Below are 13,959 nucleotides of genomic sequence, written 5' to 3' on the forward strand. Positions count from 1 at the left end.
ATAGGAAGTCACCTGTTGAGCAAACATTGTTTTTGAAATTAGCAATCGGCTAAACGATTATTTCAAACATTGTTACATTTTCCTAATTGGTGCATCTCTGCTTTGCACTGAATGGTTCCAGTCTTTTTAAGTGAAAGCTACCTTTTATTGTGATCCTTATACATTTCCGAAGACATATTTCTTGCATGAGAGTGAAACCTGTATAAAATCTGTAAAGGTTTACAAGAAGCGACTTGATTATTTGAATTAGCAGCTGTGCTGTATATTCTTTAAGAATCTGCAGGTTTGAGGATATTTGCGTTTGCTTTCTGCCCTGTATTCATAAAAGAATCCCGAAGTAGATAACACAACATCACATCTGTGTGAAAGGCCATGAGTGGATGATTAGCATTAGTAGCTTTGTATTGCATACAGACTATATTTACTGCTTTGAAACTTAAGTGGAGAAACAAGGAAAACCATGTGCACAGTCATCATATAACTCCAATATAAACCCTCTCTTACTAATCCAATTACACAAATGTTTTCCCTTTTATTTTTTTTATATCATCAACAGTCCTCTCTGCTTCTGCTGATATGATCAAAAGGCTTTATTATCCTGGCACCATTGCTTGTTGCAGACTCTAATTGGAGCTTCAGCAAAAGCAAGCGAGATCCGATATTATGGCTCTCTCCAAAACATGGAAAGCCAGGCATGCAATATGACTTACTTTTTTAGACTGCTTAAGCCCCTGAGGGAAGGACAACTATGTCATCATTAGTGGGCAGTAGATTCTGGACAAGATCCCTGTTGTAGGTCTCTACGTTGGTCAGAAGTCCCAGCAGCAGCAGCAGCAGCAGCAGCATCTCTTCCTCTTCCCATCTGTCCACGTGACTCCGTGCCAGTCTGCTTTTGCTGAATACATTTGGAGAGCTAATGAGAAAGGAAGCTTTGTGAAGAAAGCGGAAAAGGGCACCTCTTCCTCATCTTCTCCTCTGAGAAAAAGAGGGAAAAGTCGCGGTGGTCAATTTTATTAACTTGGCTGACCTTCACACAAACAATTAACATTTACATGAAACAAGGCCCCTCCCATGTTCCTCCTCATCTCCATCTTAATCTTCAACCCCACCAACAGCTGCATTGTCTTCATTTTTATTTGCTGGGAGATTTAACAGAAAAAAAAAATAGCGAATTAATTACAAAAACCCCACTGCATGTATTTTCAGACCCTTGCAAGGTGATGTGGATTATGCAGCAGAAGGTCAGTTATCTGAAAACCCCTGACACATTGTGTAATTGGCTAAGGGCCACCACTGTCACAGTAAAAAGCTAACAGTGACAAGTGATTATGTGACCGTATCTACTTTTTCTTCCGCTCGACAAATGATAAACCTATATGCATTGTAAATGTAATTTTGTCTAATGAAGACAAATGGTTGGAAAGACAATGTTTTCTTTTCACACCAATCTCATATGTCGTTCGTCTACAGATTTATTACATGCCTTTATATGTCAGTACTTGTTCTTCTTTGGAAAAGACGTTTTATGCTTATACTATACTACTCAACCATATAGTGTATACAAGCTGGACATAGTATCTGTGATGTCACCCATTGTATTTTCAGAACAGGCTTTTTGAAGAACAATGGTTGCTGACATGTTTAAAACACTATTGCTGACTAATTTTGAATCGATCTAGAAACAGAAACAGAGATGGCCGCCTGTCAGTCAGCTCAGCCTTGCCTCAAATTAAAGACGTGTATGAATTATTCTTAGGCTAAATCAAATCAAAACAGATTTATGCGAATACATTTTTTTTTAATAAAAAAAATCATCCTTTCAGTGTGTGTACATCTGCTATTGTTTATATCTGCTGAAAAAATAGCATTTTAAAATTGTGTCCAGTCTCAAGTGGACATTCGAGGAACTGCAGCTTTTAGCACTTCCACATTGGCTCCATTTGTTTCATCACCAGAGGTAACCATTTAGGTTCAATAAACTAAGTAGCACTTCTTGTAGGCTCTCTTATCTCCTCTGCCTGTGTGAACTGTCATCCCTGTCTGCAAGGAGATTTTTATCCTGACATCGACAGAAATGAGATTTGTATTAACACTTGCTTTGTTTTGTTGTGTGTGTGTGTGTGTGTGTTTGTCTTGTACGACGTGCGTCTGTGTTTGTGTGTGCTCTCCCATTTGCAGAACCTGATAAAGAACCTGCCAGAGCAGAAAGAGCTGAGTGCGCTGGCGGAACTAAAGGGTGAATATGAGGAGCTTGTGGAGTCGGAGCAGTTTGGCATTGTGGTGAGTATAATTTCCTGGTGACTACTGAATCGCCACGAGAGAACACACAGTATGCACAACCATACTCCCAGTCGGCTGCAGTAAAACACGAGCAAGCATGCACAGTTTAGAAATTCAATTTCTTATTCATTGCTCACTCTTTGTGTCCCAGTATACCTCTCACACACACACACACACTTGCTCACACTCACACACACACTCTTCTTTAACACTTCTGTGAATCTCTCTTGCATGATTATGTCCACGTTTTTGGAGGGGGGCTGCTTGATTAGGACAGCAGTTTAGCGAGAGACTAGGAAATGTAAAAATCTATCATTTCAATGGATACTCCCCTAAGAATCACACTTCTATTTTATTAAAAGATCCAACAATATTAACAGCATATTAAATTGAAAAAAGTCAATATTTTGTAGCTGAACTTCCAAAATGACAGAAGCAATGATTTCTCAAAGCACTTTTGACTCTTGCAAAGAACAGTTCAGACATTTTTGATTAAGAGTCAGCATCAAGAATTCAGTGAATGCCATTTTTTTGACATCAACTGTCAATGATGTCTCATGATAAAATCATACCCTACGGCTATGAAGGGTTAGAATTAATATGCTATGAATCCTGTGTAATAAAGGTCTTTGAAAAGTTCTACCATATTTTCAGCAATAGAATACCTAATGATGTGAGTAACACAGTGCACACTAAGAGGGATGGCTCTCAGAAATGTACATTTTTTCAGACCATACAAAATTAAAAATTGGACAATAAGCCACTGTCTTATGTCAGCGTATTATACTGAGTTAACAAAGGATGTAAACATCTGAAGCCAAGTCTATTTAACTTTTCCACTGACATCGTTGGTGGTGAACATGAAGTCAAAGAATGTTTTTGTCCTGCACCAAACTCATTTATCAAGCATCCTATATCTCACATATGATCCAACCCTGATTGAAACCTGTGCAAACTTTGGCCCTGATAACGTCAACTGCTACCTTTTCCAAGTATACACTTCTTAATCAAATGATCACAAAGGTCAATTTATCCCAGCTCCCACTAATACGAAAGGAGAAACCTAAATCAGTGTTGAGATGGGGTTTTTTTTGTTTTTTTTAACAGTTACATTTGTGACTTGGGACCTTTTGTACAAAACTTGGTACGTCGTACATATTGAACTTCTTTATCACATGGAAACTCAAAAACCCAGTCCTCTCGTTTGAAGTTTTGTCTTTACTTAATTATTTAATTTGAACCTTGTTGCCATCCTTTACAGACTCTTCCTGTTATTATATTTTGCAACACCGATTCCATCTTTAGCCCAGTCATGGCAACTACAAAAGGGTTACTAAAAAAAAAAAAAAATAATAATATTTTTGGCGTGGACAGTCTGACCTTCTCACACCCACCTTTGCTCTTTCTTCATTTTCAGCTATTTTGACGGCTGACTGGAAAGGCAGAGTTTAACTGTAAATCTATTGAAGAGGAAAGAGGAGCAGATCATCAAGCCGCTCTGACCTTTCCACTTAGTTACCACTGTAATTACTTTATAATTAACTGCACTTGCCATCAATTTACCAAGTGACTATCCAGGCACTTTATTCAACTGTAAAAAGAACTGTTATCTTTCAAACTGAACTTCAACACCAGATCACAGAGTTACATTACTCAGTTTTTACTAAAAGAAATGTTCAATTATACCCAAGGGTCGAAGATGTGCTCCGTCTCCCCAGCTAGTCTCTTTATTCGTTGAAGGCTTCTCTTTGCCTGTGTCTTTTAGGAGATGTAATGAAGCAGGGGGTGGCAGTCTCCCTTGTGATCTCACCAATTTTGTGATCATATACCTCCCTGCTGATGAAGTAGTTCCTCAATGCAGAGCTATTTAGTTCCCCTGGGAAATAAGCCATGTTCAAGCTTTTCTCTGCCAGAGCTGTCACCAACGTGCTGGCATTCATTGTGATTTCTCCTTATTGTATACAAATCAATTCAAGTGAGAAAGATGGGAGGAGTGTTTGTGCCAGTGTGTGCTAGTGTGTGTCTATGCAGATGTGCGTGTGCAAGGACTTGAAGTGGGCGGGATTGTTGGTGTGGGGGAAGTGGAGAGTTGTTTGACAGACAACTTGCCCATACACATGAATAAATTTGAGCCGTAATGAAACATTATGGGCTGGAACTGAAGAATGCCTCCGAGCACCGGATTATGCAGCAATCTGTGGAATTTGTCTGTGGTTGCTGTTTTGCCACATATCTTACAGCCAAAACCTTATTTGTTTTAACTCCCTTCCACTGTCTTCCATTGCCCTCATTTTTGATTGCCTTCAGTAATTCCACTCCCAAGCCCACAAGTATTGATTGAGGCTGTTATATTATTTATGGCAAATCTGTGTAATGGGGGATTCCTTTGTACATATGAAAGTCAGACGGGAGGCTGGAAAGGGGTTAGCCCCATTTGCTAAAGAGGCTAGTGGATTTTCAGTTCTTTTAAAGGAGTTGTAGATTTAATCACACTGCAGATTGAACATAACAGTGGATGGCAAAGCTTGCAACTGTATCAAATGTATTTGCTGTATTTGCTTAATCCCGTTTGCAGGGAACATATTGGATTGATTTCAAATATCTATGAGAATTTGCAATGCTAAATGCAGAATTAGAACTATAATAATACATTTACAGGGATTTTATACAGTACCTTAATGCAAAATAAGCGAGGCACATCTCATTTGTAATCAAGAGTAGATGTTTCTTTCTAATACAAACAATACACTGGTGTATTGTCTTCTGAGCATCAAGGAACATTTCAATTGTCAGAGTAAAGTTGAAGCTTTTCATTTTTTCAATGGGGACATTGCAGGCCTCTCCAAAAGAATGTGTATTTATTTAAGAACAAAAAAATAAATCAGTAAATCATTTCTTTTGTTACAAGATACTTAGCGAGAAACAGTTTCCTTTTAAATTATAAAGTGGCTAAAGGTAACCACCTTGGCCCTACGCCAAGAGAAAGCTGGAGACTACAACATTAATATTCTCAAAATCAACGTAAGCAGAGGGCAGGAAGGGGAATTCATCGTGTTGAACTGACTGCGTCGAGGGATGGTTTTATTGGAAGGTTGCAGCCATGGTTACTAACGTCTCCCGTTTCTGCTTCTCCAATAATTTTCCTTCAGATGAGCTCAGTAAAACTCCTGCGACCACGTCTCAACGGTATTCTGTTCAAGCTGACGTTTGAGGAGCAGGTCAACAACATCCGGCCCGACATCATGAACGTGACGTTCGCCTGCGAGGAGGTGAAGAAGAGCGATAGCTTCAGCAAACTCCTGGAGCTGGTGCTGCTGGTTGGCAATTACATGAACGCCGGCTCGAGGAACGCCCAGACGTTTGGTTTCAACATCAACTTCCTCTGCAAGGTAACACTCTGACCTAGCACTAAATAAAATGTCAATATTCAGGTTTAATGTAGGATAGTAGAAAACTCATTCGATAAATCTGTGAAACTTCCAGACTTAAATTCATTACACTGCTACACAGCAAGTAACACTTTTTAGCTACCCGAAAAAAGACAACAGAGATTATTCTTTCAGATGGAGTTCGGTGAGAGGACTTTAAGTGTGATGCCTCTTCTGTTTATGCATGGTAGATGTATTAAACATGCAATCAAATGTGGTGTCTTCTAAGGATACATAAGTCTCAGTCACACCTGTCATACCTCCATCAAATGTTGTTTGTAGATGGTAGAAACAAACTTATCACACTCAGCTGTTTGTTGAATTGTTGGTTAAAACAATTGACACGTTACAGCAGGTCTTTAGCAAACCTCTCACAGTAATGCCTCAAAGGAAATTAGTCATTTTAAGATCTTTATTTCAACATCAACAATCAAAGAACAAAAAAAAAAAAACTGAGTTATGACAGGGCAGCTGGAGCAAGATAAAGGCAGCATTTGTGTCCACTGCCAGATAAAATCACAGCATGCAGAGGTGTGAAAGAGAAGACTGGCTGCCTGCACACACAGCTATAAGCACGACCAAGCTCATGAAGCAGCCCATACTCAAACACACCAGAAAAAGGAGCTGCGGCCATGTGCCATGGCTAATGGGGATTCTAATAAACCATAATCAGACAGGCAGTAAAAAAGGAGGTTTTTTTCCTATTCTGGGTCCTGAGAGGAAGATTGCTTAGGCTAAGGAAAGACTGTCAGTCCCACAGTAAAACCAAGTAAAGTATGTTCATGTCATGGATTCAACAATATCCTTCAACCGCAAATGTAGAAAGTTGTGGTGGGGCAGACACACCATCTGCACCACCATCACCATGTTTTGTTACTTTGTGCTTGACTTATTGTTTCAGGATTTCTTGTCCCTAAATGTTATGCTGTAGAGATGATACAAAAACTTTCTTGAGAATCCTCTGTGAAGCATGACCACCCTCACTACACCTTGAAATATCAGCCAGGTTGCCATTTGCCCTAAATACTGAACTTCCTTTCATGCCAACTGCCTAAAGGAAAAAGATTGAGGAAAACATATATATATATATATTACGGTGTTGTCTGTCCCTTAGCTTATAGCTTTGGCACAGTGTTGAGTAACTTAGGCAGCTGTGTTCAGTGTCTCTTATAGAACTGAAGTGGATATTTATTTCATTGCCTATAGCAGACAGGTATCATCACATCTGATTTCACTCAGTTTTCCTGTGACAAGAACTAGATTTGGACAGTTTTTTTAAAAGTTTTGACTTCTTCATCTCGTTATCGTGCCTATTTTACCTCGATATTTGATTAATTTTAGCCGTTTATTTAGAATCTCGACAAATCAGCTTGTTATTACTGGACGACAAACGTTGTAATCTAATCTAGAACTAGAAAACATAACTACTTGTTATTACAGGAAATAGATTCAAAAACTGCCTGTAGGCTGCCTGTGTGACCTTTCAGCAACACGTTCCCTTCTGGTATCAGTATTCTGTAACCCGGTGCTGTTCTACATCGGTGCTACAAAAGCTATGAGTAAAAAAAAAATGGATCCATCATGAATACACATGTCAAAGTGACAAGTGATGTCTTGTGAAAACATTCATTTCTGTTGTATTTGCGATCTACATGTGAATGTCCAAAGCCAGTAAACATGCAGGTGTTAAAAGAGAACTTTGGTATAGAAACCAGCATGTCTTTGGTATCCTTTCAAGCAGACTGAATCGTTGTGGAGTGTCAGTGTAGAGCCTTGGTAATGCCTCAGGGGGCTGATTGGGCCATTATAGATGGACCTTTAAAAAAAAGTCTGCTTTCTCACTTTAGTCAATCAAGTAAATGGCCCCCTGGGTGGCAGGCCTAGGGTACCTAATGGGCTCATAAGGGAGGAGGGGGTTGATGATGAGAACGAGCGGAAAGCAGAAAGGCAATGTGGCTGACCTACCTTTGCCTTCCACCTTCAGATCCCCCACCCTCAACAAGCTGATCGTAAGTTTTGACTTTGTAAGGAAAAAAAATTAAACATTGATTGCCAAAAACATAAGGTAAACTTTAAGTTTAAAATGACAGCAATACAATGTAGAGGGCTCTGTTTCCATAGTGAAACACGTTGTGTAAATGGATAAAACCATCTGCTGTGTGACTAAAAAAACAATGAAATATTGTTCCTCCCGGGCTTTATCCCCATCTTACTTTGTGAAAAACACTTCCACAGACTCTGCTTAATTATTAAAGACCACATGGCGATAATTTGTGTTCAATTAAGGTTGAAGAATACAAGCGTACTCCTAGGTACTCAACTTGGTATCCAGGCGGCATCTACAAGACATCAGGGTGACCTTGTTCCCTGCTTTTCTCTGCAGCTATAATTACTGAAACAGATATAAGTTATTATACAATTAGAGTCACTATTTCTCTGTAATTCATAGAAGTCTTTCTCCACTGTGGTCGTGCATGCTCTTTTAATATGTATAATATGTGTACTCTTCTTTCCTATTAATTAAAAACGTATATATAAAAGGAAAGGGACAGCATCATGTGTTTGTCCTGTGCTGCAGCTCCCTCTGAAAATGTTACATGTTAAATTAAAGGACTGAATCCGGTTCTATATTCCCATCACCCGTTCTTCTGTTCGAAGTGAAATATTCGGATGTTTCACTTTCTGAATCTAGATATTTAAGTTAGACTTTGACTTTGACTTTAACTTAGACTTTCTTTAATGTCATTCAAACTTGAACTTTACAGTGCTGATAAGAACAACATTTTGTTGCATTGGGTCGTTGTACTGCAGGACAGAAAAGCAGCATCAAGTATTTGCATACAGTAAGTATACAAGTAAGGTGCAGATATAAATATATATAAACAAAAGCTGTGTGGGATATTATACAGATAAATATATTCCACTCTTTTTTTTTTTTTAAAGTCCAGTGAGGTAATCCGTTGTGAGGGTTTGAGGGGGAATGAAGGGATTATTTTATTGTGTTCAAAAGTCTTACGGCCTGAAGGAAGAAGCTGTTACAGAACCTGGAGGCTGTGGAACCTCTTTCCAGAGTATAGCAGCAAAAGCAGTCCTTTGTGGGGGTGGGAGGTGTCTCTGCAGATTTTCTGAGCCCTGGTCAGAAAGCAGCTTTTTGCGCGAGTTGAAGCAACTATGCTTGTAATGTGTACATGGCTAAGATCAATTGTAAATTAAATGGAAATGCTGGTTTAACTTGTGTGGGATATGAAATATGTAGCAGCTCTAGGCAATTCATGTTTTGAAAAGGCTGAATGATATTGCTATTTGGAAATAGTTTTGAGAAAAGCAGTTTTGAAGCAGTGTTTTCCATCTACTTCAACTGTAATGATTTGTTTAAAAAGACTGTGAGCTCAGACAGTGAAATCCCTTTTCACTTTTGGCTTTTGGCACAAACTTTGAAATTGCCAGGACAAGGTGTGGACTATGATTAATAAATGGCCTCAGGCTTTGACATGGACCAGCTCTCTGTAGAGCCTTTGCAAAGATGCTCCACAGTGCTGCTTCAGTTCTCACGATACCTTAAAGCAGCTCAGGCTGAAATACCTGATGTAAAATATTGTGAAAGTAACATCAGCACCTCCGGCTTCATGCAGTATTCCCACTGCCCTCAGCAGAATGTCTTACCTTTACAAAAAAAAAATATACAGACTGTTATCTCAACATTTTCTCTGAAAAAAAATACATCTATACAGCTGTCATATCAACTACTCTCCTTGTATTGTACATATGTTTGTAGCACTGAATTGATTATTTAGATTTAAATTAAATGTTATTTGTGTATTATAGTTCATACAAATGTAAACTCAATGTTCTTTATATTGGACAATAATAAACTCAATATGAACAAATAGATTCAAAGGTGTATTTTAGATTAATAAAACATTATAAAGGGTCCCACACACACACACACACACACACACACACACACACACACACACACACACACACACACACACAGATAAACTAGCAGCCAAAGGCACGAGATAAAAACAATGTTTTTAGGCTGCTCTTAAAGGAACTTAAATGTGATGATATCTTCACAACAAATGTGAGCTGGAATTAGTATCAGTTGTTCAGTCTTGTTATGTCGGAGATATTCACCTCCGAATGCTTATTTAATTCTAGTTTTTATCAGATACATGAATCGACTCTCTTAGTACGTGGAACCACACAGTTTCTTTTAACTCACTTCAACCAAGTGCACTCAATAAAACACCTAAGCTTGCCCGCAGTGCTGCCCTTTAGCACTACAATCCGTTCAGGTTAAAGATATCACTCTGACTCATTAACACATGGTATCAGTGAGGCCAAGGACCATATAGTACAATCTAGAGATACATTATGTGTAATTCAGCAAAATTATTCAGAGTTATTATTCCAGTATGTCTGCTGTTTGTTACCTTTCACGACTCCCTGATTGTATTTTTTTTTTCCTCTCCCAGTTTACCCTCTCTTTATTACACATTACTAATATTAGTTAGCGGATGAAATCAGCGTACCAGAGATGCACCTTCTTGTGCGGTAATGACAGTTCAGGGGACAACAATAAACAAATTAAAATTTTAAATCCATGAAATTAAATTGTGATTACCCAACGTGAGCAAATGATTGATCCTCATCGAAGAAAATATGCATCTCTGGGTGTGTGTTTGTGTTGATGCACAAGGGTATGATTTTGACTGCCGGTAATTGTTTCAATTCACTATTGTCTAAATGTGTGTGCGTGTCAGAGCTTGTGCACATGTGTGTTTGCGTGTGCACATGTGTGGGCATGTCCAACTGCCGGCTGTTTACAGCGCGGATATTATCAGTATGAGTACACAGAGGTGGGTTGTGATAATTAGTTTTCCCAGCATGCCATTCGAACAGCATGGCAATCACGGTGGGGAATGAATATGGAACAAGTTCCCTATGCACTGATGTGGAGACTCTGGCATTCTCAAACACACACACACACACACACACACACACACACACACACACACACACACACACACAAACACTATATCTTTGGCAAACACAGTGAAGTACTTTGCTTCAAACTTTCTTGCATCAGTGTTTATTCTCCTGGGTTTTGCTTTATTTTATGTGGACTTTATTGGATTATACGCATGTTTGTATGTTTGTTTTAAGACATCAGTACTTGGATGCAAAAGTCAGTTGAATCAGATTTGTTTTAGTTTCCCCCACTGTGCTTTGGCCACAGCCAGCCTGTCATTTCAAAATGGAGAACAACCATGCCTTTAACTTAGACCTGAAACATGCATGTTAGTTATTATATTGGTGACCATGTATTATATATCTTAAAATTGTCTGCCATCCTGCAGCCACAAAAGGCCTTCAAAGTAACAGTAGAGGGAGATAAGCAATGGGATGTGAAAAACAAAGACGGACATTGTACACATAAGCCAATTAAAAGCATTTAGGAAGAGGGCAGGGTCTCTGCAACTACAGACACATTCAACACAACTCTAGTGGTCCATTATGGATGTGTATATCTATTGGTTTTTTTATTGTTATGTCAGTCCTAAAGCTCTTGCGTTTAGGACACTAATATAATTCAATTACTTAACGCAGAATCTCTCGGTTTTTTCTCTTCATTTTAAGATTATGGGTTGTTAAGTTTGCCTGTCTTTTGAAATCCTGTGTGGAGATAGAGACTGCAACATGAATAGACAGAGAGAGAGAGAGAGAGAGAGAGAGAGAGAGAAAGAGAGAGAGAAAACGGTACAGTAGTAAATATTACCAGCCCTGGAGTGACTATATTGTGAAAGTTGCAGTGTGTTTTGCTCCTTAGATGGAGAAATAACAAAAAACAACACAAAGTCTAGTTTATTCAATTTATTTCTATTCTTCTTTTCAGCTTCGAGACACCAAATCCACCAGTCAGAATACAACACTTCTTCATTTCCTGGCTGAAAAGTGTGAAGAGAATTTTGAAGCCATTCTCAGGTTTCCAGACGAACTGGAACACGTGGAAAGTGCCAGCAGAGGTATGTCTCTATTTCTTTCCTTCATCCATTGAACATCACATCCCCACTCTAACAAAAAAAACCCCCAAAAAAACCAACCAACATTATGTTTATTTGATTTTCACCCATTTGTTTTAGTTCACACATTTGCACCCTTTTCTACGTCCATCCCCTGACTCCAGCCAGCACTCAGTCTTTGTGACAGGAATAGAGCTGTTTGTCTGACCACACTGTCATTCAGCCTGTCAATAAACTAATTCCACTCTAATTCTATTCTCAAGCATTTGGTGGAGTCCCTGTAGGCTTATTTACTTTGTTAGTCTCGTAATTGGTTATTTAATCTAATTCCACTAATTATGCACTTGACTAAGGCTGCCATCCATTGTGTAAGTGGACTGAAGAGACTTCATGCGCTGTATATATTTAGATGTCTATTTTTCACCAAATTTGAATTATATCAACTTTGTCATTTTGTGGAATTGAAGGAGATGGCAGTTAATTGGCTGAGACCAGTAAATAAATATCTATTGCAGGAAACCCTGAGGAACTATTTAAGGAGCAGGGATGCAAAAAGAAAGAAAAAAAAAAACACACTTTAATCTGGGCACCCATTGCTTCTTGTTTCATTGATCAGCACATCTAATTAAACCGGGTTTTTAATGGTGTACTGTAACAGTTAAGGGGACTTCATGATTACATTTGAAGACATTAAAAGCACAAACACGCCTGAAGTTATTTTAGTAAAATCTGAATCTTTGTTTGTTTTGTTTGATTTTTTTTTTTTTTAAATAAACAGTCCACACTCTTGCAAATCTTTTCCTCTCTTTCTGTTTGTACTACTTCATATTTGAATTTGTTCTACCTTCTGCTATATCTTTTTTTTACTGAGTCTTTAGCACCTTCAAGTCAAGTAAATGAGAAAGGCTGAAACCTTTACCCACGTGCCTGTAAAAGTCAATTCTATTCGATTTCCTTTGAAGCAAAGAGGAACATGGTGATCAGAGGCCGTGTGCTGGCCAGCTCCGTGTCTTTGGAAAGCTTTTATTGCCTGTTGAACAGCAGAGCAGCATTGAATAATTTAACACTATCTCCAAATTCTTTACAAGTTCTGGCTCTCCCTTTCAGGGAAACTGAAGAAAATTAAATAAAGCCGCTCTTTTCACCTTAATGCACCGTACGCTCTAACATGAAGTTAAAAAAACAACTCGTGCATGATAGCCTCCATTTAGGACTTTTTTTGTTTCTTTTTTGTAATTACTTCTCAAACCGTCTCCTTTCAAACTCGGGTTTTGATTGAACATTTTCCCCTGTGACTCTCTTCTTAGTAACATACTTTCCATGCTTATTTGGAAACATATAAACACATCTTTATGGGCTTCATATTAAAAGATACACCACAGCCAATGTTTACACTTTGACTGTACACAATAAATTATTTATCCATACCACTACATTTCATCAGAAACCAAACATCTCACATACAGGACATAATGAAACTATCTTGATATCTTTGCTTGGGTAATGAGTCTGATGTGCACAAAGCTGTGTTCAGCCTGTCACAAAAAGCATGTGATTTCTGATTGTTGATTGTCAGAGGCAAGGAGGTAGGGGAGGTATTGGCTCAAAGGAACACTGTGCATTGTAGGGGGATTCAAATGTAATCAAAGGCCATCTACAATCCTTGGGGGTAGTGCAATTAATACACAGCATTGATAAGTGCAATCAGGGATAATTTCTGTGAGAAAGCAGCATTTGCCCTGCCTTGATTGGCTGCTTCAGACTTTCTGTCCACCAGTGTAAACGCTCTGTTAGTGATTGGTTAGTCACCTTTCTGTCTTGTGGACAGCCTTATTGCGACACTTTCAGCACCATATCAAACGGTGCATATTCTTATACAGCCACCCTAAAACACTCAACTTCTGTGACTTTTACACCAAGCCTGTGAATATTGAATTGAAGGATGATATCTTACTACTGTTATAGCATATAAAAATGGGAATTTATGATAAGTGCTGCAATGACACTTAGACCACTTTGCCTCTGTATTTATGCAGGTACTGTATCTATTAACACTTGCATATGTATGTGCTCACATTACATGTATCACTGACAGTGAAACTGCAGTGATATACATTTATAGCTCAGTCTTGACTAAAATGGTGCCGCTTCTTCTTTTGATTTTAGCCATGATGTCTTTCACATCCTAACTATGCAGCAAGGACTGCTGTCAGCCATTTAAA

General features: G+C 38.6%; 1 protein-coding gene across 9 annotated transcripts in view; it reads left to right on the forward strand.

Moving 5' to 3' along the window:
- Positions 1 to 13,959, forward strand: part of diaph2 (diaphanous-related formin 2) — a 361,962-nt gene that overhangs the window by 215,580 nt on the left and 132,423 nt on the right. For all 9 annotated transcript variants that reach the window (XM_079352006.1, XM_079352004.1, XM_079352007.1 and 6 more), the window contains 3 exons: positions 2,179 to 2,280; positions 5,430 to 5,669; positions 11,611 to 11,740. In XM_079352006.1, coding sequence (XP_079208132.1) covers positions 2,179 to 2,280; positions 5,430 to 5,669; positions 11,611 to 11,740 — 472 coding nt within the window. The remainder of the gene's footprint in view (positions 1 to 2,178; positions 2,281 to 5,429; positions 5,670 to 11,610; positions 11,741 to 13,959) is intronic.

This window comes from Symphodus melops (assembly GCF_947650265.1).
Source record: "Symphodus melops genome assembly, chromosome: 9".
Classification (NCBI taxonomy): domain Eukaryota; kingdom Metazoa; phylum Chordata; class Actinopteri; order Labriformes; family Labridae; genus Symphodus; species Symphodus melops.